Source organism: Nycticebus coucang, chromosome 3 (genome assembly GCF_027406575.1).
Source record: "Nycticebus coucang isolate mNycCou1 chromosome 3, mNycCou1.pri, whole genome shotgun sequence".
NCBI lineage: Eukaryota > Metazoa > Chordata > Mammalia > Primates > Lorisidae > Nycticebus > Nycticebus coucang.
This window is the reverse complement of record NC_069782.1, coordinates 10,109,315-10,135,934: the sequence shown is the minus strand read 5'-3', so window position 1 is coordinate 10,135,934 and position 26,620 is coordinate 10,109,315. Positions and strand designations below refer to the sequence as shown.

Genomic DNA, 26,620 nt, shown 5'->3' with positions numbered 1-26,620 from the left:
CATATACTTTATTAAAAATATATAGTTACAAACTCCATTGTCAATCTGGGCCCAGAGGGCCTGCAGGGAGGGTGGGATGGGCCTTTATCCTGCCCCTTGGGGTCCTGACTCTCCACCCAAACCCAGCACCATCCAAGGGCCAAGGGGCCAGCCAGCTGGGCAGGGAGCATGTGGGCTTGATAGGTGGGGAGGGGTGGGGTGCACAGAGAGGGGCTGCATCGTGAATTTGGTGTCTCCATCTCTCTCCATTTATAGATATTTACAAAAGAAAGTCATGAGCAACAGGCCACAGTCATGCAAAAGAAACGCACCCCCCCACCCACCCTCCCCCGAACTAACCCCCTGCCCACCCCCAGAACCCCAAGATGCCCCCAAGCAGTCTGGCTGCCTTCCCCAAGGTTCTGAGAGCAAAGAGGGAGAGTCCTTGAAGAGTCAGTGGGGAAGGGTGCTGGGTCTGGGGGCCCAGGGCCACTGTGGATAGGTGTGAGTCTGGGCCTTCTCCGGCCTGGGTGATGATGTCAGCAGGAAGGGGTCTCCTGATCTTTGACCCCCCCCACCTTCCCCTAGAAGGTCCACAGAGCCAGGGTCAGCTCTGTCCTGAGAATGAGAGGGGGCTCCTATGGGCAGTGGTGAGGGCAGGGCCTGGAGGTCAGATGGCAGACTCCCTGCGGTAGGAGATACTGTCCAGTGGGAGGGTGGCTTGCATGCGCTCCAGATCCAGGTGGCTGCCGAACTCGAGCATTCGGATGATGCCAGCCTCCTCCTTGGAGCCCGCCTCCAGGCCCAGGCCTGCGGCCACAGCAGCAGCGGCCGCCGCCTCCTCCTCCATCTCCTCTTCCTCCTGGCTCATGAGGGCCAGCTCGTTCTCATAGCAGAAGGCACTGGGCGGGGGTGGTGGGGCCGGCAGCACGGTGATCTTGCTTTCCTGTAGCTCCCGGGCGGAGCAGCAGGGTGTGCCAGCCACCTCATAGGTCTTGTGAAAGCGTGAGTAGTCCACTTTGTAGTGGCTCTTCTCCTCAAAGACCACGGGCTCGAAGCGGTGGCCCCACAGGATCTCGCTGGCCAGGTAGGAACTGCGGGCCTGGGTGGTCATGGCCGTGGCCTCCACCATACCCTCAAGGATGACCACGATCTCAAAGTCCTCCGACTCCAGCTCCTCCTTGCCCATGCCATAGAGCGGGCTGTCCTCGTCGATCTCGTGGACGATGATGATGGGCGACACCAGGAAGATGCGGTCCAGGCCGATGTCGTAGCCCACGTTGAGGTCCCGCTGGTCCAGCGGCAGGTACTCGCCCTCCTGGGTCATGTAGGGCTTGATGAGCTGGGCCCGCACGTGGGCCTCCACGATGTGGCTCTTGCGTAGGTTGCCCACGCGCCACATCAGGCACAGCTTGCCGTCACGCACTGAGATGACTGCATGGTGGCTGAAGAGCAGGGTCTGCGCCCGCTTCTTGGGCCTTGCCATCTTGGCCATGATTGTGCCAATCATGAAGGAGTCGATGACGCAGCCCACAATGGACTGGACCACCACCGCAATGACCGCCAGTGGGCATTCCTCTGTCACGCACCGGAACCCGTAGCCGATGGTTGTCTGTGTCTCCACTGAGAACAGAAAGGCGCCCAGAAAGCCGTTCACGTGCATGATGCAGGGCTTGGGGGCCGTGGGGGCCGCCCCTCCAATGCCCGTGGGGCCCCCCGCCGTGGGCACCATGGGGCTGGCCTCCAGGTCACCGTGGAAGAAGGCGATACACCAGAAGAGAAGGCCAAAAAAGAGCCAGGAGACAAGGAAGGCCGCGGAGAAGATCATGAGCATGTAGCGCCAACGCGTGTCCACGCAGGTGGTGAAGATGTCCGCCATGTAGCGCTGTGACTTGTTGCTCAAGTTGGCGAAGTAGACGTTGCATTGGCCGTTCTTCTTGACGAAACGGTTGCGGCGTTTCCGCCGGGGCACGTGGGCCTGGCCGTTGCGGCTGTGTCCGTGCATGTCCTGAAGCCGGCGTGGTCACCTGGGGAGAAGAAGCCAGACAGGTGAGGCACGGGGAAGCTTAGGCTCAGCCAAAGACACTCAGAGGAGCAGAGGCTGGACGAGAACTCAATGCTTCCCTGCCCCGGCAGGCAGAATGTGACCGTTGGGGCAGTTCTGATGACAGGGCCTGAGCCAGTGTCCCTGAGGCTGGCTCAGCTCTGGGATTGGGGTCAGCTGACCAGGAAGCTAAGGCCATTAAGGTCCAGGTCCTTTCATTTTTTTTTGCAGTTTTTGGCCGGGGCTGGGTTTGAACCCACCACCTCCGGCATATGGGGCCGGCGGCCTACCCCTTTGAGCCATAGGCGCTGCCTGAGGTCCAGGTCCTTATCTCTGCCCCACAACGCTGCCCTTCCAACCCTCCTTTCCCCACTGTTCTGTTCCTGACACCGTCTTTGCTCCACCTCCCCCAGTTGCCACCTGTCCTGCTTGCCCTGAGCACAGGGAGCCGTGGATGCTCTGGCCCTGCTCACCTCCCTGGACCCTGCCTCATGGCGGGCTGGGCATCCTTCTGTGCCACCCACTACAATAGCTGCAGCCACCTGTGGCTCTTTACATTGAATTAAAGTTAAATGCGAGTTAACTTCAGTTCCTTAACTTGGACAAGCCACATTTCTTTTTTTTTTTTTTTTTTGTAGAGACAGAGTCTCACTTTATGGCCCTCGGTAGAGTGCCGTGGCCTCACACAGCTCACAGCAACCTCCAACTCCTGGGCTTAAGCGATTCTCTTGCCTCAGCCTCCCGAGTAGCTGGGACTACAGGCGCCCGCCACAACGCCCGGCTATTTTTTGGTTGCAGTTTGGCCGGGGCCGGGTTTGAACCCGTCACCCTCGTTATATGGGGCCGGCGCCTTACCGACTGAGCCACAGGCGCCGCCCCAAGCCACATTTCAAATGCACAGGAGGCACATGTGGCTAATGGCTGCAGAGTTGGCCAAGAAGATAGAGGGGCTGTGTCCATCCCTAAAGCGTGTTCTGCTAGCCAGCTCGGGGCCCTGCACCCCCACCTTCGTCTGAGTTCCTTTTTTAGACTCTCCCCTCCCAGCATTGCTTTGAGTCCCCGAGCCCCAGATGATGTCCTGTCCTGGTCTCCAAGCTTGTCAGGAACAGTGGTGAGTGGAAAATGTGGTGTGGTGGTCAGGAGAGAGGAGGGGGAGCCCTGAGCTTTGACTCCTGTGTAGTGGCTATTCCCATGTCACAGGTGGCTCAGAGAGAGAGAGTGACCTGCTCGGGGACCCACAGTTGGCAGTGGATCCAGACTCAAGTGGCATCAATGTTAATGAGTTGAGGTGAAGAGACCAGGAGAGGGAAAAGCAGGTCACCTACTGGCTAGCTGTAGACAGCCTCAGACAATTCAATGCCCCCCTCTGAGCCTCAGTATCCTTATCTGTAAAATGGGGATCAAAAATCCCTGCCTCACAGGACCAAGGGAGAGGCAGGATTTGACTGCCAGCATCCCCAGCTGTTGCAGCAGAGAAGGGCCCTCTTCCCACCCGGTGGCAGGACACACTGGCTGGGCCCATGGAGGGCAGACCCTCTTCCCGCCCCTTCCTGCCACTGGGTCCCCAGGGAGAAAGATGGTGCTGCCCTGGGCCCCGGCAGCTGGCAGGGCCACGACCCAGCCTGGGCTCCTGATAACATTTTGGCCCAGAATTATATAAGGCTGGAAGTTTCTATTTTCTGTTCTATTCTTCTTCCTGATCTAATTGTGCATCTGTGGCAATGTTTATACAATTCTCGGGTTCAGGACAACTCGGTTGCCGCAGCAACCAGTGCGCGCCAACGCTATAATTTAGAGATCAACAGCTTCAGAGCCTGCCTCTCTCCAAGAGAAACTCCCTCTCCCAGCCCAGGGGGAGTGAGCCATGACCCCCTCTTCCCCCATGGCCACCCCCTGACTCCAAGTTCTTCTCCCTGCCACCCCCCACCCCCCACCAAAGCACTCCCTGGAATCCACAGTTCCAGGTTGGAGTGTGACTTGGATTGACTCTGAACCTCAGTTTCCTCATCTCAAAACTGGGAGCAGTGAGACCCATTATCCTGAAGACACACCAGGTCATGTGGGAATGGCCTCTCGTGTAATGCTGGCTTGTCAGAGCTGGGAGTCCCAGAGCCTCTCTGCTACCTCTCCCAGAGTCCCAAAAGCAAGGTTCCAGTGTAGCCCTGAGGAGACTGGGGACCAGGTTCGCCCTCTAGTCTACAGAGAGTTTTCTAAGAGGTCTTTCTTTGCTAAATATTTCACCTCCACTCTGTCCCACTGTTTTAAATGCCCCCATTAGCACTTCCAACTGTCGCAGCAGGAGGAATGTAGGCCCTCAGTTGAGGTCAAGGAAGTCCAGAGGCGGGAAGGACTTGCTAAGGGTTCCCAAGCAGGCCTGGTGGGCCAGCTCTGGACAAGGCCTCCTCAATCCACCCCTGAGCTCCTCATCTACGTCTTCCCTGGAGGAGGATGGAGTGGGTCTGGGGACACGGGGAGAGAGGGCACCAGCACTGCCCCAGTAGGCCCTGGACCACCATCTGCAGTGTCCAAGAGAGAGGCAGAAGGGATAAGACATGGCAGCGTGGGCCTCTGAGGCATAAGGTCCTTAAGCTGCAGAGAGGTGGGGACCCTGCCCAAGGCTAAACACAAACCCAAGGTTGTGGGGACCCTGATTCTCTGCCCAATGGGCTTGTGGGTTCAGCTGGTGCTGAAGAGGGCTCTTCATGTGGCTCCCACCTTCTGAGAGGAGTCCAGGGATGAGACAGCTGGTCCCCCCCATGCCAACGATATGGGCCCTCCCCTGGCCAGAAATGCCCACTGCTCCAATTCGTGTGTGGGGGTGGGGAGGCTCAGCCAAGTCTTGTGGCCAAAGCAGCCTCACCCCAGCTTCAACCCTCATCCCCAACCCCTGTCCTTCCATTGCCCCAGCCGCCCTCCCACTGGCCCCCACAGTACAGTCCAAAGAGGCACCCCTGTACCTCCCCTGGAGGTCACAGCAGGTTTCCTGGGCCCCTGCCATCTGTGAGGCCCTATGGATCTTGGGATGTCCTGGTGCCCAGCAGTGCTGGCTGACAGTGCTTCCAGGAACCAGCATCCTCTGCCATGGAGCCACCTGTGTGCCGTCCTGTCACCTGAAACACCCTCAGTCTGCAGTGGCCTGCTCATACAAGCGCACACTCCCACCACTCCTTTGTCAGGGCTGAGAGGCTCAGCTGCCAGTGCACGGGCTGATAAGAGCAATGCCTCCCCCAAAAGTGACAGGGACAGAGCTGGGCATTTTGTTTTCATGGGACCACTGCTGGGAGATGGCCAGGTTTTCTTCTCCTTGTTTGTCATATAGGGTTTCCTGTGGAAGGTACACAGCCCAAGGAAGGCACACACAAGGAGGGGACACAGATGGCAGGAGAGGGACAAGGGCCCTTGACAAGTCAGTGCCATCTTCTTCTGAACAGAGATATTTTACTTCATATTTATTTATTTGAGACAGAGTCTCACTATGTCACCCTCTGTAGAAGCATCACAGCTCACAGCAACCTCAAACTCTTGGGCTTAAGAGATTCTCTTGCCTCAGCCTCCCAAGTAGCTGGGACTACAGGCACCCGCCACAACATCTGGCTATGAACAGAGATATTTTATTTAAAAAAGGGGGGGGCCTGGTTCAGGTGTTCAGATGCCTGCATTATTCCTACAATTAAATTGCATTTTTCTGGACACACTGGTCTGTTTGCTTGCACTGAATGTGTGTGAAAAGAATTAGATTGCAGGGAGGCCGGGCCCCCCTGTCATGGCTCTGCAGCACGACCTCAAACAAGTCCTTCCTTCTCTCTGAACCTCACTTTCTTCTCCAGTCATGTTGCCCAGCTTTTCTGAGGCTCACAGAGTTTGACATAAAATGGGATTACCAGAGGATCGGTGAGGTGGGGGCCAGGGTTTCCCAACCCCCTGAGTTCAGGCCTCTAGCTCATAGCCAAATGAACAAAAGACACACCCCAGAGCCGTGTCCTTTATTCTAGGATTGCATCCTGGAGCTCTTTCAGTGGCAAACATTCTTTTAGGAAGTGATGGTAATGGGAGATGCCAGGTGCTTTTTAAATGTAATGTTTTTGGTTCTCCCAGTAATGGGCACAATGTGAGCATATGTGGCATACCTCCTGGGTTTGGGACACGACTGCGTAAGGGACCTTACCTGACAAAGGCAAACAATGTTACTTAAATCATTTGTACCCGCATATTAATCTGAAATTAAAAATAAAATAAAATAAAATTGAATGCCCTTTCTTGGCAAATGAAGAATTGACCATGCTATGCCTGTTACCAGACTTGGTTCTTCTTTGACTTTTACTGTGCTGGGACCATGCAAAACCTGCAAACCCTTAGCCCAGATTGCGAGGAAACCGAGATGAAGAACAGGGTGTGGCACAGTGTCGAGGTGGCACAGAGAAGGAAAGTGGGGCCTCAGAGGAGAGCCAGTGGTGCCCAGCAGGGCTGCCAACACAGACATCTGCTGTCCTGCCCCTTCCTGAGGACTTAGAGAGGGGCTGAGGACCCTGCTGACCAGGGGGCCCGACAGCAGGAGGACCACCTATCCTGTCGGCTTTTAGGTTTTCCTGACCAGTTTATTTTTATTTTTATTTATTTATTTATTTTTTCTTTTTGCAGTTTTTTTTTTTTTGGCCGGGGCTGGGTTTGAACCCACTACCTCTGCTATATGGGGCTGGTGCCCTACTCCTTTGAGCTACAGGCACTGCACTATTTTTATTTTTTTTTGAGACAGAGTCTCACTTTGTCAGTAGAGTGCTGTGGTGTCACAGCTCACAGCAACCTCCAGCTCTTGGGCTAAAGTGATTCCCTTGGCTCAGCCTCCCGAGTTGCTGGGACTACAGGCGCCCGCCACAACGCCTGGCTATTTTTGTTGCAGCTGCCATTGCTGTTTTAGCTGTCCAGGGCCGGGTTCGAACCCATCACCCTCGGTATATGGGGCCGGCACCCTACCCACTGAGCTACAGGCGCCACCCTCCTGATCAGTTTATGACATTAAATGCCTCCTCCTGGCCTACACCTCCCTTTGCATAAGAGAGGTGGATCAACTGGCAGTAGTGGTGACAGGTCCCAGCAACCCAGGCAGGCTGCAACCCTCCCTCAGCACACCTGGCCACTCGTGGGAGACATGGTGGCTGTGGCAGGGGCACCTTATCTGGCCCTGCTGGCCCCAGGCAGCACTTGCCCTTCTAGAAACTCAGCTCCTTTGGAGGGGAGGGGAATGGGGGGAAGGTGGGAGCAGGAGCCAGTCTGCGGGTCCTTATGCATCTCATTCCCTCCCGTCACAACCTCTGAGGTTGCTGTTATCGGGTGAGACAGCAAGGAAGGCGATATGACTTGCCCAAGGTCACACAGCTCAGCCTGGGGGCCCAGTCCCCCAATCTTTGTAGCTCCTCTCAGGGAGCAGCTGCCAACCCATGCCAGGAAATGCCTCCTCTATCTCACAGAAGCATCACTGTGTCCTTTGTATATTTAACAAGTATTTATTAAGCACCTACCACAGCAACAAGCAGGGTTATTATTTCTCTTCCCCAGCTGAAGAATTGCAGGCTGCAGAGTTGGGGGGTGTTGGGCGTGGGGGGTCACACAGCAGAAGTGACAAAGCTGGGATTCTGACTGGGGTCTGACTGACTCCAGGTCTCTGCTCACCCTGGTTCCCAGCCTGCAGCTTCGGGCCCCCTTCCCCTGCCATAGTGCCCTGCTTGACTGACTTGGTTGCCCACACTCTCCAGGACCCCTCCCTTAGTTCTCATAGCTGTCTGACACCTTCTGCAGCTCAGATGCCAGGCCCTGCTCCCCCGACCCCTAAGCTCACTTTCTGTCTATATCACACAGCTTCTGTCTAACTTCATGAAAAGAACATCCATGTGTTTGGGGTGACAAAGCCTGGCTCCAATTCTCTCTCACCTCTTAGCACGTCTTCCTTGGACCTCAGTTTTCTCATCTGAAAAATGGGGGTGATATCTCATCAGGTCATGGAGAAGGTGAACATGCCAACCATCACACCACGGTGGTACCTGCTGGCGTGAGGTGCGTTGCACAAGTAAACACAGAGAACATATTGATGGTGATGACAAAGATGACGATGATGATGATATAAGAACTCTGGACAGGCACAGGGAGCTGGGGAGCCCCTTCTACTGCTGGCTCCACCACTCACAGCTCTGGCCAAATGTTCCTTCTCTCTGTCTGTAAAATTAGGGGCCATAATTGCAGCCTGGCAGGAGAGTCGGGAAGATGTAACGTGTCAAGGTGCTCAGCACAGAATCTGGATTAAGGCAAGAGACCTATTCTGAGTCTGGTCAGCCTCCTCCGGGCCTAGGAGGGGAGGCAGATTCTCCAGCACCACACAGTTAGGGTCAAGGGGCCAACTTGGTGCACCCAGAAGGGTCTTGGAGGGTGGGAAGACTTTTCCAGGGAATGGATAGAATAGAATTAGCACTGTTGTCCCATTCCTGAGCCCTTGACAGGCTCAGGCTCTGCCCCCCACTCCAGCCCTGAGGCCTCTCAGGCCTGGATTGTCCAGTTGCAGGACTAGACTTGGGGGAAGGTCCGCTCTAACGTGGAGTTTTGCAGGGAGGAAAAGAACTCAAGGCCTCAGATCCACAGCTCTTTGAGCTGAGCCCCTCAAAGACTAAATCTGACCCAAGGACAGACCTAACAACAGAGGAAATTGTGGCAAGGTGTCCCTACCTGCCTATGACTTTCTTATGCTTTATTTATTTATTTTTTTTGAGAGAGAGAGAGTCTCACTATGTCACCCTTGCTAGAGTGCCGTAGTGTCATAGCTCACATGAACCTCAAACTCTTGGGCTTAAGCGATTCTCTTGCCTCAGCCTGGGACTGAGGCAAGAGAATCGCTTGCTGGGACTACAGGAGCCTGCCACAACACCCAGCTATTTTTTTTTGTTGTAGTTGCCATTGTTGTTTAGCAGGCCGAGGCCGGGCTCAAACCCATCAGCCTGGGTGTATGTGGCTGGTGCCCTAACCACTGAGCTACAGGCACTGAGTCTCTTTTTTTTTTTTTTGAGACAGAGTCTTACTACATCGCCCTGGGTAAAGTGCCGTGGTGTCACAGCTCACAGCAACCTCAAACTCTTGGACTTAAGCGATCCTCTTGCCTCAGCCTCCCAAGTAGCTGGGGCTACAGGCGCCCACCACAACACCCAGATACTTTTTTTTGGTTATAGTTGTCATTGTTGTTTGGCAGGCCCAGGCTGGATTTGAACCTGCCAGCTCTGGTGTAGGTGGCTGGCATCCTAGCCACTTGAGCTACCAGCGCCAAGCCTTTTTCTTCTCTTTTTTTTTTTTTTGTACAGACAGAGTTTCACTTTATCGCCCTCGGTAGAGTGCCGTGGCGTCACACCGCTCACAGCAACCTCCAACTCCTGGGCTTAGGCGATTCTCCTGCCTCAGCCTCCCGAGTAGCTGGGACTACAGGCACCCACCACAACGCCCGGCTATTTTTTTGTTGCAGTTTGGCCAGGGCCGGGTTTGAACCCGCCGCCCTCAGTATTTGGGGCTGGCACCCTGCTCATTGAGCCACAGGTGCTGCCCTCTTTTTTTTTTTTTTTTGGTAGAGACAGAGTCTCACTTTACGGCCCTCGGTAGAGTGCCATGCCGTCACAGGACTCACAGCAACCTCCAGCTCTTGGGCTTTCACGATTCTCCTGCCTCAGCCTCCTGAGCAGCTGGGACTACAGGTGCCCGCCACAACGCCAGGCTATTTTTTGGTGGCAGTTCAGCTGGGGCTGGGTTTGAACCCGCCAGGCTATTTTTTGGTGGCAGTTCAGCTGGGGCTGGGTTTGAACCCGCCACCCTCGGTATATGGGGCTGGCGCCCTACTCACTGAGCCACAGGCGCCACCCCTCTTTTTTTTTTTTTTTTTTTGAGACAGAGTCTCACTCCATCTCCCTGGCTAGAGTGCCATGGCATCATCATAGCTCACAGCAACCTTGAACTCTTGGCCTTAAGTGATCCTCTAATCTCAGCCTTCTGAGTAGCTGGGACTACCGGCTAGATTTTCTATTTTTAGTAGAGACAGGGTCTCATCCTTGCTCAAGTGAGTCTCGAACTCCTGAGCTCGAGAGCATGCACCCACTTCAGCCTCCCAGAGTGCTAGGATTATAGGCGTGAGCCACTGTGCCCAGCCTGCTGCAGGCTCTGCAGTCCCCTGTCCCCTGGAAGGTCTGACTTCCTCCCCTTCATGAATCTGCAGAGCCCACATCTTCCCCCTCCAGGAATAGCAGCTTCAACTTGGAGTCTCTGTACCATCACTTTCTTTTTTTTTTTTTTTTTTTTGTAGAGACAGAGTCTCACTTTACTGCCCTCGGTAGAGTGCCGTGGCGTCACACGGCTCACAGCAACCTCCAGCTCTTGGGCTTACGCGATTCTCTTGCCTCAGCCTCCCGAGTAGCTGGGACTACAGGCGCCCGCCACAATGCCCGGCTATTTTTTGATTGCAGTTTGGCCGGGGCTGGGTTTGAACCCGCCACCCTCGGCATATGGGGCCGGCGCCCTACTCACTGAGCCACAGGCGCCGCCCCTGTACCATCACTTTCTACCTGTGTGACCTTAGACTAGCTAATTTACTCCTCTGGTCTCTGCACTCATCTGTAGGTGAAGCTAATAAGAGAGCTTATTTCATTAAGATTGCAGTGAGAATAAACAGGCCCGTGATCACGTGCCCAGCGTGGAGTGAGTGAGTGAGTGATAAGGGTACGTATCACTTCTAAAGCTGAACATCGCCGCCTCTTGATTCCTCCCCTAAATTTCAAGTGCAGCATCCCAGACCTGCCCAGCACCTGCCCACACAGCCCTGCCCAGTTTGTCCCAACATCACACCAGGGAACAAGTGGGCAAAAGTGGCAGCTCAGAATCCCACAGAGCTGGCTCAGACTTGGGCCCTGGCCTGCCCAAGGTCATTGACAGGTCTGAGCTTCAGTGTCTCCATTTGTGAAAGGAACATAGCAGGGTCCACCTTACAGGGTGGTCCAGAGGGTCAGATTCGGATAAAAGTGCACATCACTAAGTAAATGCTCAGTAAAGCTGTTCCCCTCCTTCCTCTGGACCCTGAAATCCCATGACACACCTAGCCCCTCCCCTACTGGCCAACTTTGTGACACTGCAAAATCCACTATGAGTCCCTGAGCATTTAGCATGCCTTTAACTCTGCACAGACACTGTCTAAGTGTTTTACACTGATCGTCCTATCAGCTTCACAATAACCTCAGAGGAGGTCACTATTATCTCTATTTTATTTTATTTTTTTAAATTAATTTTTATTTTTTTGAGATAGAGTCTCACTACGTCACCCTGGTAGAGTGCCATGGCGTCACAGCTCACAACAACTTTAAACTCTTGGGCTTAAGCGATCCTCTTGCCTCAGCCTCCCAAGTAGCTGGACTACAGGCACCCACCACAACGCCCAGCTTTTTTTTTTTTTTTGTAGGAACAGGGTCTCACTCTGGCTCAGGCTGGTCTTGAACCTCTGAGCTCAGGGCAATCCACTCACCTCAGCCTCCCAGAGTGCTAAGATTACAGGCATAAGCCACCACTCCCAGCCTATTACCTCTATTTTAGAAGTGAGAAAAGCAAGGCACAGAGAGGTCCAGCAACATGCCCAAGGTCACACAGCCCAGAAGTAGTGGAGCCAGGGTTTGGACCTGGGCAATCAGCACCAGAGCACACTGAGGAGGCAAGCTGCTTTCTTGTCTTGAAGAAACGCTGTCACATAGCATGTTTGCTCCCACTTAATGAACTATGTGCCAGGTTCTGTGAAGTCAGGCCTCCCGGGCAAGGAGAAACTGGATTATGGGAGCCAGGATCCAGGTTTCTGAGTCTGGGTCCAGCCAGAGCAGGTTTGGGCTCCACTCAGGCTCTGAGTAGTGGGGGGAGACCAGCTCTCTCTGCCAGATCTATACCCCGCCTGATCCCCCACTCAGCCAGCAGACATGGGGCAGGGAATGGGCTTATAAGCAAGTTCCCCAGAAAGTCCAGAGAGGCCTCTAGTCAGGGCCAAGTTGAAAGGCTGGCGGCTGGAGGACCCACAGGCGCGCCCTGTGCTGTACTATGTCTGTCTCACCCTCCACAAGTACCTGCTCTCCTCTTGCCTTCAGGGCTCAGAAGGTGAGAGCAGGTCTCAAGGGCTTCTGTTTTCCAGAGTAACCTCAGCAACCTCTGTGGTGGTGGGCTGTCACCCGGATTGTTGTGGCTGCTTCTCTACTCCTCCTCCAAAGTCACTAATCAGTTACTGTCACCAGCACACAGCCTGTGGGCCAGATGAAGGCCTCGGGTCACCTGGCTTATGGGTCAGCTGGGGAGAGAAGCTCTACAGAGAGTGTGCGTCCACACAGGCAGTGGAAAAGTACAGCGTGATGTGAGAGGGGAGACAGGGGACTCAAGGGGTCTCCGAAGGCCTCTGTGAGAGAGCGACATTTAAGCTAAGAACTGAGTAGTAAGCAGAGTCGGTCAGGAGAACTGTGTCTATGTAAAAAGTGGTATGTAGAACATTCCAGAAAGTTTGGTGTGTTGAGAACCTGCAGCAAGGCCAGGTTGTGGCAGTGAAGTGAGCAAGAGGGTGGGTAGCCCAGGATGAGTCCCAGAGGCAGGCGGTGGCCAGGGCCACAGGAAGTAGGTGGGGGTTAGACCTTGCCTGGTTTGGTCTTATCAATTTTCATGATATCTTCAAGACAAATAGGAACAAGGAATAATACAATAGTCTTCGTGTATCCACTACCAGGCTTAAGAAATAAAACATCCTTGGCCAGGTGCAGTGGCTCACGCCTGTAATACTAGCACTCTGGCAGGCTGAGGTGGGTGGATTGCCTGAGCTCAGGAGTTCAAGGCTAGTTTGAACAAGAACGAGACGGTCTCTACTAAAAATAGAAAAACTACCCAAACGTGGCAGGCGCCTATCATCCTAGCTGCTCAGGAGGCTGAGGCAAGAGGATCTCTTGAGCCCAAGAGTTTGAAGTTGCTGTGAGCTATGACACCAAGTCACTCTACCCAGGGCGACGGAGTAAGAATCTATCTCACACACACACACACACACACAAATCCCCAATAGGATCCCAGGGATGCCTGGCCCTCACCCGGCCTCTGAGGGCTGCACCATCTGGAGCACCAGGCTAATCACTGTGATGAGATGGATGAGGCTGGCCTCTGGCCATCAGGAAGGGCATGACGGAAGCAGGATGCTAGCGAGGAGGCAGTGGTGGTGGCAGAGAGGCTCAAGGGAAGGAAATGAATTGTGACACATTCTGGACAAAGAGTCCAAAAGGTTTGGCAGTGGGTTGTAGGTGGGGTGTGAAGAATGACAGGTAAAGATGGGAGCCTGGAAGAGAACCAGGTTTCAGGAGCAGTGGTTTCCATTGTGCAGTGACCTTGGAATGTCCAGATGGAGAGACGTCCACTGGATGTCAGGTCCTGGACCTCCAAGACAAATCTAGGCGGAGTTGGGAGCGTTAGATTGTGAGCGTGATGACACATCACATTGTGAGAGTGGGTGAGACTGCCTGGGCCCAGGGTGTGGGATGAGAAGAGAGGGTGTCTGACCAGGCCCTGGCAAGCCACAGGAGAAAAGAGCAGGACCCACAGCAGGGCAGTGAGGCCTCCAGAAGCGGGAGGGGGAGCTACCCCAGCGTCTCCCAGCTTGGCCTGCTCAGCCTGAGCACCTGAGGATGAAGACCATATCCCTTCTTCCCTCAGATTCCCTCCCTCACCAGCCAAAAAGGGCAACAACTCCCCATGAGCCTGGGAAAAGGGAGGTGTGGGGGTCTGGAGCAGAAGCGACCTTAGCGCAGCCAACGTCCACCCCCCACAGCAGCATCCCAACCCAGGAGCAAGGGCTGCTTGGCTGTAGTGAGGTGTCTCCCAGAAACTCAGGGGCTGGGGATAATGCTCCCCACTCACACACACAAACGATGTCCCAGGAATGTTCCACTGGGCCCAGCGGAGGCATGGGAGCAGGGAGGAGTGAGGGTCAGGGCTGGGCTGCACGCTAGGTGCCTGGCGCCCTCCCCTGCTCCAGGGCTATTAGGAGGAAGAAGCCACTGAGTGTGCTGCTCCCCCCGCCCCCCAGGACTCCAGCCCAAGACAGTCACACACATGGGGCGTGAGGCAGCCTCGCCTGCCTGCCGCAGCATCGCTGGGAAGCGGCCCAATTGCCCATCCACGGATGGCACAGCACGCAGATAAAAAAACGCCGAGGGAGCTCTGGAGGAAGAGATGTAGGTCTTTGAGATGTATTTTTAAGCGAAAGAAGGCAACAGTGATGAGCAGTGAGTAGAGTAGCTACCATTTGTGTAAAAAGGGAGAGAGAAGAAATTTATAGATACACATATTTGCTTGTCTCTGCTTGTCTGTGGATGGAGACCCAGGAAACTGGTGACACTGGCTGCCTCCAGGGAGGGAGAGCAGGTGGCTGGGGATAGGGTGGGAGGAAGATTCTCACTGTATTCCTGTTTGTGTTTTTTTAATTTTAGAACCATATGAATGTACCTATGGGGAAAAATGCATGAAATGTTTTAAAATTAGTGTGTGCATATGTGTATTTTTCAGAGAAGGGTCGTAGCATTCGTAAGGCCCTCAAAAGGCTCTGTGACCCCAAAAAGTCTGAGAATACTTCACCTATAGGCTGTGTGGCTTTGGGAAAATACCTTAACCTCTCTGAATCCCATCCATAGAGGGGGGAGGAGTGATACCCATCGTATAGGCAGGCTGCAAAGATGCAGAGTGGAGGGCACAGATCTGTAAACTGCAAAGTGCAGACACCCTTCCTGAAGGGGATGATTTGCCGTTTGTTCTTCCTCGCCTCCTATTCTCCCCTCGGCCAACTGCAGGGCTCCTCTGAGCTCCCACCCTCTCAGCTCAGCAGCTCTGAATGAGGTCCCTGGCTGGGCCTCACCTCCCTCCTCAAGCACTGCCCAGCCCAGCCATCCCACCTGCCTGTGATCTCATCCAGTCCTGTGACTTGAAATACCAGCCGGCTGGGTCTCCCTCCCAAGCAGTGACAGCAGACTTGCTGCTCCAAGAGACTGCCGGCCATCAAAGAGGCATCACAAACCCAGCACTGCTGATACTGAGTGATGCCCACCTTTGCCTTCCTGCCTCCCCCATCTCAGTCTGTGACTCCTTCAGGGAGGAGGCGTCTCAAGCTTAACGCTTGGGCCCCACACTCCAACTCTCCCTAAACCCAACCTCAATGACGATGGTACAGTAACTGTCAACGCATTTAGTGTTTACCACGAGCCAAGTGCTGGTCCCTCCTGGTCCTCACCACACCTGAGGATTACCATCCCACAGGGGGCTCAAAAGCTTGCTCAAAGCAGTTGCACCATGGGCCCCTGGATGCTGGCCCCACATGCAGCCTGTCCAACTGAAGAACTGAGACACCCTCAGCCTCCCACCTCCCTGTTGTCACTGCTCAGCTTAAAGCCCTAAGTTCACCAGGGCACTCAGGCAGAGCTCCCTGGCAGGTCCTGCCCTTTCTGCCTGCAGCCCCCACCCCCACCCCAGCCACACAGGTCTTCCTTCCTGCCCCTTGAATGCACCAAGTTTATTCCTACCGCTGGGCCTTTGAACTGGCTGTTCCTTGCAGAAATTCTCTTCTGCAAGACTCTGCTGCTTACTCCTTCCTACCATTCAGGTCTTGATTCAAAAATTGCCCTTGAAGTTCTAAGAGGTCTCCAGACACTCCCTAGCCAATTTCCTTATTTTCCTAGCAGCAGTTACCAATCCAAACTGATCTCATTTGCAAGGTCCTCCGGGGCAGGGACCTTGCCTCCCTGCTTCCCCCTGAATCCAGCGCCTGGCACATGGTAGACACTTAATAAACTGACAAAGATACACAATCACTTCAGCCAGTCGGACTTCCCATGAAGGGTCTAAGCAGAGCAATGTGACAGAATGTGACCAAAGAGAAGCTATCTTTTTCTTTTTTTGAGACAGGGTCTGTTGCCCGGGCTGGAGTACAGCGGTGTCATCATAGCTCACAGCAACCTCAAACTCCTGGCCTCAAGGGATCTTCCTGCCTCAGCCTCCCAAGTATCTGAGACTATAACATGGGCTCAGCTAAGTTTTTCTTTTTTTTTTTTTCTGCCTCAAGTTTATTTGTACAAATAGCACAGGAGGACCCCAGTCCCATACAGACAGCAGCCTAGAGGTCACACCAGTCCTTTTGTCCTCGTGGCAGACAGATGCCTCTACTCTGGAGCCTTGTGGGGGCCTGGGCACCTTTGGGAGCCTGAGCTGGAACTGAAGCTGGAGCTGCAGGTGAAGCAGCAGATTGGGCCTTTGTCTGATCCTTGGCCTTGGCCTTTGGCCGGCAGAGCCTGAGACCCTTGGCAATGCGTGCACAAGCACGCTTCCCAAGCTTGGGGTGGGCAATGTAGGCAAGTCAACTGAGTTTACGGCTGGCACCCTTTGGAATCTTGGTCTTAACCTCCTTGGGCTTTATAAGGGCCTTTATAGCCTCAGCACGTGCACTCACGGCCTTGGCATTGTTGGCCTGCATCTTCTTCAGGCCCTTCTTGTTGTGCTTCTTGGCAAAGTGCATGTTCCTCAGGAACTTGGGATCTACCCCCTTAAGAGATTCATATCTTTGTGATCGGGGTTTCTTGATGCCATTTCTGTGCCATTTTCGAGACTGGTTGTGTGTGGTGTGGTTCTTGGACTTGGCCATGTCTGCACCGCAACCTGCAACGGCCGAAGCGCCTACGACCAGACTAGTTTTTTAAGTTTTTGTAGCGATGGTGTCACTATGTTGCTCAGGCCGGTCTCAAACCTCCAGGCTCAATTGGTCCTCCCACTTCAGCTTCCCGAAGTGCTAAGATTATAGGCGTAAGCTGCTGCATCCAGCTAATTTTTCTATTTTTTTTGTAGAGATGGGGGCCTCACCGTGTTGCTTAGGCTGGTTTCAGACTCCCAGCCTCAAGTGATCCTCCAGTCTCCATTTCCCAAAGTGCTAGGATTAGAGGTGTGAGCCACCTCACTCGGCAGATAAGCTATTTTTGATACTGCAGTCAGGGAGAACTTCCCAGCAAGGGTGGCTTCTGAGTGGAGATCAAGAGACCTCTGTGTCACTGGACATAGCACAGTGGCCCTGAGCAGAGGGGAGAGAGGACAGAAAGTCTGAGGCCTGAAGCCTCTGCCTCACCCTCCACACAGAGCACAGGCTTTTTCCCAGGTGTGTCCCTCAGGTGTCCGGGGGTGCAGGACATCCTGGCTTTATACCCCCAGGTCCTGGCCCAGGGGAAGAAGATCCAGGGATGGGTGGTAGGAACATGTGTGTGGGGACTAATGGGAGAAGCTGCAGCAGAGGCCTCAGAAGGGTCAGAGGCAGGAGAAGGAACAGTCAGTCATCCCTGCTCCTGTCCCAGCATGCCTGCTCAGCCACTGCCACCAGAGACTATCACTAATGTGCACTGCCAAGCACAGGCAAAATGCTGCATGCTTCCTCTCCATTTCTGACCATCTTCCCTCTGGCTCCTAAGCCAGGGAATCTCAAACTGCAGGCAACGCCCTCATTCATTCATTCATCATCCTAAATGCATCCTGAACTGGAGCAGCATCTGCCTTCTCGCCTGGTACATCCCCAACACAGCACAGTGCCTTGCTTTGGAGGGTGCGCTACAAAGAATTGTTACATGAATGAACATTTACTGAACACCTACTATGTGCTGGGAGAAGAGAGGTGAGTAAGACACAAGCATGCTTTGCTGAGCACCACTGCCCTTTGTGTGTAAGGACAGCAGTCAGGGGGACAGCACGGCCAGAGAGCTTCCAGAGGAGGTGCCCGGGCCATATGGGTGAGCAAGAGAACACAAAGATGGAGGGAGTAGGGCTGTGCCTGGGCGGGGCACAGCGCATAATGGACCTAGAGAAGCTTGGGGGCCTGGACCTGCGTGGGCTGCAGAGCAAGGGGAAAGAGGCTGCTTCTAAGGGCAGGACAGTGGCATCCCGGAAACCTTGGCACCTATATTCATAGGAACAGAGCACCTGGGATAAAAGGGACCTGCACAGGGGCGCCTCTGTCAGTGGTGCTGCCGGGACTTCTATACAGGGCAGTAGCTTTCAGACTTTTTGACCAAGACCCAGAGTGAAAACACACATACTGTTTGTTACTGCTACTTAGTATACAATACATTTATTTTAAAAGCTCAACTAAGACCAACATGAAATAATACTTCCTCTCACCACATGCACAGTGTTTTGAAATTTTCTTTCTTATTTTAAAAAAATAAGTATTGCAATTCACTAGATCAATTTCACAACCTGCTAATGAGCCAGGACCTGTGTATGATTTTTAAAACACTGGCCTGAGGGTGGCTTAGAAGCTGTGAATGTGTTGAAATGGGGATCTAGGGCACGTTCTGAAGCTGTGGCCGTGGTTGGACCACGGGCTTTGGAGGCACAACCACGGAGGGAGTTGTTAGAGGGCATGCGAGGATTCCTGGATTGGTCTGTTAGACCCCTAGGCTCACAGGACCTCCCAAACAGCCTAAATAAATAGGCACTCCGGTTCTAAGTCCAATTCTTCCCCTGGCCCTGTGTTAGAGCCCCCTGTTACCCCCACACAACGGGTACCATTCACCAGTTGTTTATACTCCTCTCAGGACAGGGAACTCACTCCCTTCTCAAGCAGTTTGGAGGGAGGCTTTGTGATGCTTTTGATGCAGCTGATAACTAACTCCCTCCCATGGGGAGTTGGCCCTGCTCCTCTCTGTCCCCTGGGTTGTCATCTCAGGGAGCCTGGATGGCTCCAGCATGTGGCCATGGTCTCTGTCTGCAGTACCTGGTTCCCTCTCCTCTCTGGTGCCCAGTCACTGCCCAGTATCTGCAGGACAGCTCTGGGGCCCAGCTAGAGAGAGGCTCTTCCCAAGGTCAGGTGGCCTCAGGATCTGCAGCTGCATGGCCTGGTGCTAGCACTCAGCCACTCCAGCAGGTCTGGAGGGTTGGTGAAGGGAGGACTAGGGGGGGTGCAAGGGCTCAGCAGGGAGTGAGGGCAGCAGAATCCAAGGTAATGGCTGGTGAGTGTGGAGCAGGGGGCAGATCTGGAAACCAAGCCCAGCAGTTGCCACAAAGCAGCTCATATCAAAAACAGGACATGACACAGTTATAGGCTCAGGGGACCCTCCCAACAACCCTCAGGCAGAAGGTCACATGCTCAGCCCTATGGGGCAGGGGATGAGGGCTCAAAGAGGTGTCAGAGCTGCCCAAAGTTACACAGTCACTCAGGGGTGAAGCTAGACCTGAACCCAGATATTCTGTTTTCCCTCCATGGGCCTCAATTGGGACAACAGAGGAGCCCTAGGGTGGGGGAGGGGGTCGGCAAACCCTCCTGTCCTGTCCAGAGTAGCTGAGTCCCTCCGGCTTCAGAGTGTACAGTGAAGGACAAAGTGGGAGGCAGGTGTCAATTAGCAGAAGGTTCCAGAGGCAAGTGGGGTTCTGAGAGAAGTGAGCCCCCCACAAAGAGGAGTATGGCAGGACTCCATTGCCCTTGTCAGAGTTACTGCAGAAGACGTCTAGCACGGGCACAAGGTCCAAAGGACACCAAAAGCCCCCTCTGCCCGCTCTATATCACCCACAGCCATCTCCCCTGTATGGCCCCATGGGGTCCCCTGATCCCTGACCACCATCCCATCTGTGCCCCACGCGGAGTGGCCTCTTAACACAGGGCGGAGGAGGCCTGGGCTTCTCAGACCTACCAGGGAGAGGCTCCTGTGGGGCCTGGGAGAAGAGCTGTGGGGGTGGGCAAGGGCAGAGCTTCACTGAGGTGTCCGGAGGGCAGATGGTAAAGCCTGGTGCCAACTCTTCAGGATGGGCTCACGCCCTCCCTGGGTCTGAATCTCTACTTTGGTAAAATGGGATCAGCTCCCCACTGCACAGTACTCCCTCCCCTCCTCTGGCCTAGCTGAGATCCCTTCCCATCCCCACTGTTTAAGTGGAGCCATCATGGGCTTTGGTGACAAAAGAAAAATGCCAAGAACATCTCCTATCCCCATGGGTGGTCCCTGCTACATAGAGGGGCAGAGAGGTTCCCAGAGAGACAGTGACCTAGTCAAGGTCACATGGGGTCGGTGAGAGCTGAGCTAGGATTTGATCTCAAGCCTGCCTGACTCGGGCCACCATTCTCCTAGTGCTGTGCTAAAGGGCTGCTGTCCCTGCCCTCTCTACAATCTGAGGACTTTCTTAGGAGGGTGGCCTAAAGAGGCCCAGACCCTATCGCCTCTCCCTCTCCAAGCCCCATAGATATAGGGAGTGTCTTAGAGAGAAGGGTGGCAGCATCCCTGGGGGCCCATTAAGACACAGAGGAGGCAGGAGTGGCCCTGGGCTCAGGTCCAGCCCCAGCTCTGCTGTGTGACCTCAGGCAGACCCCTGTGGTTTCTGGGCTCAGTTTCTCCATTTCCTAAGACAGGTACTGGGGAAAATGCAAATGCAGAGGCAGACTGGGAGCTGCTGGTAAGGCTGGGGGAATTTTCTTCTTTGTCCCATCCCAGGGGCTCCTTTACCTGACCTCACCTCTGCATATGACACCCACACTCCCCACCCTCCACCCCTGCCCACCTGGACAGGCCTGGACCAAAGCCTCCAGCTGAAAGGTCACCATGACAACACTGCCTTCTCCTTACACAGCTCCTGCTGGGTCTGGAACACCGAGGACCACCTTTCACATTAGCCCATTGGACCCTCTCCATAACCTGCCAATGTCTCTCAGAGCACCTCACCTCTGAGTCCAGATGTTCTAGCTGTTGGTAGCACAGCTGGTCAAGGAACTGCCAGGTAGCCATGGGGAAGAGCAGGTGAACAGGGAGAAAAAGGGGAGCCCGGGCTGGAAGAGAAGGACCCACCCTCCTTCAGGAGGCCAAATGGAGGGTCCTGGAACGGTTAGAACCGGGGGCACAGGTAGGATGAAGGATGCATGGCTGTCGCTACCGGAAGGCCTAGGGCAAACCCTTGCTTCTCTCTCAGCCACAGTTTTCTCACCTCAAAAGTAGAGGTGATGGTAGGATTCAGTGAAATCATGAATAAAAAAGCCAGCACAGAGCCTGGCACACAGGGACTAGTCTCCCCTCCTGCAGCAACACCCCCAAGGAAACCTCTTTGTCACCCCCGCCGCCAAGCAACAGCACATCGATCTGCACAGCTCAGAGCGTGAATGCATGTTGAGAGGAGGCTGTGGGAAGGTGCGGCAGGGGATGCAAAGGGCGGCCAGGGCCACACCCAGCACCCTCCCCACCCTCTCCCCAGCGTGTGTCCTGACAGAGAACAGTGGCCTTAGAATCAGGCAAAACCCACGCATTTAAATCCAGTCCCAGACACTTGCTACTGCTTCCAACCAGCCACTCCCCCTTGCTGAGCCTCAGTTTCCCCTTCTATAAATAAGAACCACCCACATCCCAAGTCTTCCAGGTTTATTCCTGGGACCAGATGGCAGGCCACAGGGGCAGTACTGGCCAAGGCCTTTGGGAGTAGAGGGCCAAGACCCAGCATAAGCCGTACGTGAGCCCACCCCTGCCCCCACGCCACACCCCACCCACCACCCCGTGAGCGCCGAGAGCGCGCCTGCAGGAGCGTGCGTGTGTGACTCAGGGTCTATTCATAGCTGAGCTCCACCAGCTGCAGCGTCACAAGCAGAGGGGCCTCAGCCCATATTATTATTTCAATTACCATCTGAATTAAAAGTTTGAGCAGCGATCAGCCCACGTAGCAAGGGGAAGAGGGAGCAGGAGAAAAATAAAGATGAGAAGGAGAAGAGCTGTGCCTGAAGGTCCCCCACACCCAAGAAGGGCTTAAAGGTTATGCCAGCCTCCAAGGTGCATGCCTGTCCCTTGCCCAGGCCCCAGGGTCCCTGTGAGATGGAAGGAGCACTTTGAGATGACAGCCCAACCACAGCTACCCTATGGAAACAGATCATTCAGTCCAGAGTCTTTGGCACACGAGTGGGTGGACCTAGCTCAGAGAGGGTGACAGACTGACCTGAGGTCACACAGAGAGCCACATCCAAGGCTGTCATCTCTAAGACCATCTCTTGCCAGGCAGGTCCCACTCTAGAAATTTCCCCTGACCCCTCCTGGCTATCTGCAGGTGGCCCTGGGGGCAGGGTGAGAAGGACAGAGGTGGAAACTCCTATCCCTGCTGGTTTCTCTTCCTGTTTCCCCTCTACCTGTGCCCTGAGCCTGACCCTCCTACCTGTCGTCCTAGCCAGCATCCTCACAGCCCTCTGCACCCACAATTTGCCACCATTACACTGAAGGCCCCCCTCACCCACTGGCACAGGGGACAGAGCTCTGGGCCGGGAGACAGGCAGCCTGGCCCTCAAGTCTAACTCTCTGGGTACCACTGGGCAGGGCATTTCCTGTCTCTGAGCCTCAGTCTTCCCATCTACAAGTTCTCCCCTTCTGGCACGTCAGTATCTATGTCTTCAGAATGGAGCCCCCAGAGGATCCAGAGGATTCTTGAGGGGGTGTCATGCTGTGGGGGCGGCTAGACCATCTCCTGCCAAGCCCCAGCCCAGAGGCGGAACAATTTCTACTCTTTTCCCAGGGAAGTCCCAGAGACAGCTCTTGAAAATCAGACCAGTCTGAACTCAAATCCAGGTTCCTCTCTCCCTTACTGTGTGACCTTGGACAAACTGCATACATTTCTCTGAGCCGTGGCTCCCGCATCTGTAACAGGGTGGTGACAAACCAACATTGCAGGGTTGCTGTATTAAATGAGAATTTGCAAAGGTCCTGATCCACTGCTTGGCGAAACAACGTGAGTTTCCTAGCTGGGAAGCAGGAAGGGATGGGTGCTGCTCCCCGCCTCCTCCCTGGGAAATATCAAAGTCTCCTAGGGTTTTGGAGGTGGATATGGCATTCAACCTCACCCATGAGGCAGGAGTCACCAGGCCAGGATCCCTGGCATGTGCTCGTCTGGCTCTGCTTGAATAGCTCTGGGAACAAGGAACTCACTATTTCACAAAACATACACATCTGTTCCCCATCTTTTTCTACTTCCAGCTCTGGGAATTTTCTAGAATGGACTGTAACCTTCCAGCTTAACCCCAAATCCAGCCTGTCCCTGCCTGGGACTGCCTGAAACTGGCTTTAAAATGAGTCTAAACAGCGTTCCTCAAGGAGAAATGAAAGATGAGAGTAATCCCCAGGGAGGAGGTGAGGGTGGCTGGAGACAGGGAGGGGAGGGAGGGGCCAGAGCCAGAGCTGGGCCCTCGAAAGTCCAGGCTCCTATCTGGGGTCTGGGTTGCCACAATATCCCACAGGATGGCTGTGTATCTGCCTGTCTGCTTCCAAGCATGACTGGGAGTCAGGAGCTCTGGGTTCAGGTCCTGGCTCTGCTTCCTACACCCCCAAACCTTCACTGTGACCCTGAAGGGTCTATTTCTCCTTCTGGAACTCAGTTTCCACTTCTGTAACATGAGGATTTCAGACTGATGATTTAAGCCCCAAGGCTTCTGTCTGAATTAAGACCCTCCCACTCCACCTCCACACCCCCTGCCTGGCTGGCCTGTCCCCACCTCCAGCCCAGTATGCTGGGAGCTGTGGGGCCCCTGAGCACCTGCGGATACTCCCTTCCATATCTAGTACCTGAAGTTGCTTTTAAGGATTCTATACCCCCAATTTACAGGTGAGGAGACAGAGGCATAAGGCAGTGAAGCCACTTGCTCAAGGTCACAGAGAGTGATTCAAAATTCAGGACCCCCTCCTCTGGGCCCAGGAGAGCAGGACTTAAGGACACCTTTTGTCAGGAGAGTTCCCAAGAGCTTGAGTGGGCAGCTGCTCTTTTTACAGATGTATATTCTGCATGGGGTGGTGCCCAAGGTTATGCAGCAAGGCAATGACAAACCAGGGTCCTGACCTGAGGCTCCTTGCCTCCCAGGTCCCACCAAGCTAAGCAGGACAATAACATGGCCTGGCTTCCCGCCCCGGTCCTGGGATCTCCCCAACATTGAAGCCCTCGTCCTGCCTCTAGGCCCTGCCTGGCTGCACTTAGAAGCCCCCAACACCTAAGACTGAGGTAAGAAGAGTGAGCAGGAAGCCGGGAAAGAAAGTTGAGGGCTGGCTGCTTGCCCCTGGCCCTCTGGCCCTTCCCTCTCCTCGTGCAGGGGGAGCGGTGGTGATGTAATGCACTCGGCTTTCGTCCCGGTGCCAATCTCAGAAGAGAGACGACAGATTGCGTGAGCCAAATTTGGCATCCTAGGGGGAGAGGCATGAAAAGTGGAGATGTGGAGGAGAAGAGAGGAGCCTGGGGAGGTGCAGGAGAAGCCCCCTGCCCAGCAGACCTGGAGGCGTCTCCCCACCCTCACTCAGGCCCTCGCCTCCTCCCCAGCCCACCTGGTCTTGGGGGTCTCCCTCCTCACTCTGAGGGGCCAGGCTGGCTTTCCCTGGACCCTGCGCCCGGGTGCTGCCAGGCCCCCACCCCCAGCCCACCACACTGCTCCAGCTCTGTTTCCCACCGCCGCTAGTTTCCTGGTTACCATGTTGCTGGTTGTCATGTCGCTTACATGTCCTCGTGACTCAGTGGTCCCCGAAGAGGGGCCCCTCCTCCTCACACCCTCCTTAGCACTCGCCCCCGCCTCCCCCAGATCCACATTAAGAACCAGCCCTCCTTGTGAGCCCACACTGTTCCTCCTCCCCTTCTCTGTTATCCTAGGCTAAGAAATCTTCCCGCAGCATCTCAGAGCTGCCTCATTCTCTCTTGCAAATGTCTAAGAACCTACTATGCTCCAGGCTCATGCAAGCTGCTTTTGGAGACCTGACAGAGTCTGCAAACTACTCCACACTCGGATGAAATCAGTACTGTTATCTCCATTCTCTGGTTGAAGAAACTGAGGTTCAAGAGGTCAAGCCAGATGCATAAGGTCACTCAGCAGAAACCCAATCAGCTCTATTTGGTCATGGGTCACCCCAAAGTTTTTTTCTGAGAGAGCAGCTTTCTTTTCAAGGGTATCCTATGGAGCCATGAGCAACAGCTTCTAAGCCTTCTAATTCCTGGACATTCCTACCCTTGGTCAGTCCTCTGTTTTCAGCCATGTTTCCTTCACCCCAGCCCCCAACCTTGCTCCCATCCACCCAGCTCCTGCCCCAGTCAGTGAACAGCCCTCTGCTCATTGAGCCCAGGGCTCCTCTTGGAGGTCAGTAGGGCAGGGAGTAATGTCCCCATTCCACAGATGTGGAAGTTGACAGGGAAGAGAGTGACTAGCCCAGGGTACTGATTTCTAGCTAGCTGAGCTAATTTCTGGGAGTCTAAATGAAGGCTATATGAGGCCCACTACCTAAGTGTGGAAACCCCCAGAAAGAGTCCATCTCCCAATGGAAAATAGAGTCGAATGTTCCAGGCTCTGATATGGATACAGATCAGCTCAGTGGCCAACAGCCTTGGCTCCTGCTGTGTTGCACCCACCTTTTATCCTGACAGCCCTGTTCCTCCAATGCTCCCCTCACTATAGGCCAAGAAAGGCACAGCATAACTCGGGCCCCCAAAGTCCTGCTAACAGCTTCCAAAAGCCATGGAGGTCATGGGACTGGAGGTGGGGGAGAAGCGGAGTACATGTTACACACTGAGGGCTCTAGCCACTCTCCTGGCCTATGCCTGGCCCTGGGCTCCCTAGCCCTCGGCTCCCCTCAATTTCCTACTCTTGAGGCCCTCATGTGCTTAGCCCGCTGCCCTGTCTTTGGCCCCTCCAAGGCATCCAGCCTCCCATCTCCCTGCACCCTCTCCCCATCCTGCAGCCTGGGCTCTGGGAGCAGAAAGGTGGATGGGGGGCAAAGAAGTTGTCCTGGTGGGGGAACATTCAGGTTGTCAGGGAAGGTGCCCTGGCCCCAACACTCATTCAGACCTCTCTTTCCTTGCGAAGCTCCCTTTATGGAGAAAAAAGCAATCTCTGCCTTTCTCCCCAGCCTCAGTTTCTACCATTGTGAAATGTGAAATGACTCATTTGCTGGATCCCTGAGCACCCGACCTGGGGTCACCTAGCACAAAGTAGATGCTCAAACATGAGAAGTGGGACTTTGTTCTCCCTGAGATCTCAGGGCCATCTGCAAACAGGCTGCAGCTGAGAAGGTGGAAAGGCGAGTACCCACACACACACACCTTGCCATAAGTCACCTGCTTCAGAACTCCCTGGCATGGTGGGGAGGGGGTGAGTGGAGGCAGAGGAAGGTCACGGCCCGGGCATGCGGTCAGGACCCCTCCACCCATCTCTCCCCTCCTTCCTGGCCACAACCCAGACCGAGACGCTCTCAGACTGGCAGAGGGACAGAGCCCGCCAGCTCCTGAGGAGTCACGGGACCGCGCCAACGCGCGCCCGGCAGCCAGGACCCAGCTCGCGGATAAGGTGCGGAGCGTGCAGGGCCGCCTGCTCCGGGACACACAGACACGCACGCGGCCGGACAGACTGACGGACAGCTCCCGAGATGGGCCAGCGCCCGCCTTACCGCGGGGCTGAGGGTCAGACGAGTGTCCGGGAGGCGGCGAGCCGGCGCTACATCCCACGGCGCGATCCGGCGGGCGGCGTCCGGGGCGCAGAGAGGGGAGTCCCGGCGCCCTCTCCAGCGAGCTCGGCCGGTCGGCCCG

General features: G+C 54.8%; 2 protein-coding genes across 2 annotated transcripts; both read right to left on the bottom strand.

Moving 5' to 3' along the window:
- On the bottom strand, nucleotides 1–26,620 carry KCNJ4 (potassium inwardly rectifying channel subfamily J member 4). Its single transcript, XM_053582395.1, has 2 exons — nucleotides 26,482–26,620; nucleotides 1–2,006 (listed from the first exon to the last, which is right to left on the bottom strand). Exon 2 carries the CDS (start codon nucleotides 1,982–1,984, stop codon nucleotides 650–652), a length of 1,335 nt encoding a protein of 444 aa, XP_053438370.1. The 5' UTR covers nucleotides 1,985–2,006; nucleotides 26,482–26,620; the 3' UTR covers nucleotides 1–649.
- LOC128580499 (60S ribosomal protein L29-like) lies at nucleotides 16,211–16,758 on the bottom strand. The gene has a single exon (XM_053582396.1). The coding sequence runs from the start codon at nucleotides 16,722–16,724 to the stop codon at nucleotides 16,440–16,442; it is 285 nt and encodes a 94-aa protein (XP_053438371.1). The 5' UTR covers nucleotides 16,725–16,758; the 3' UTR covers nucleotides 16,211–16,439.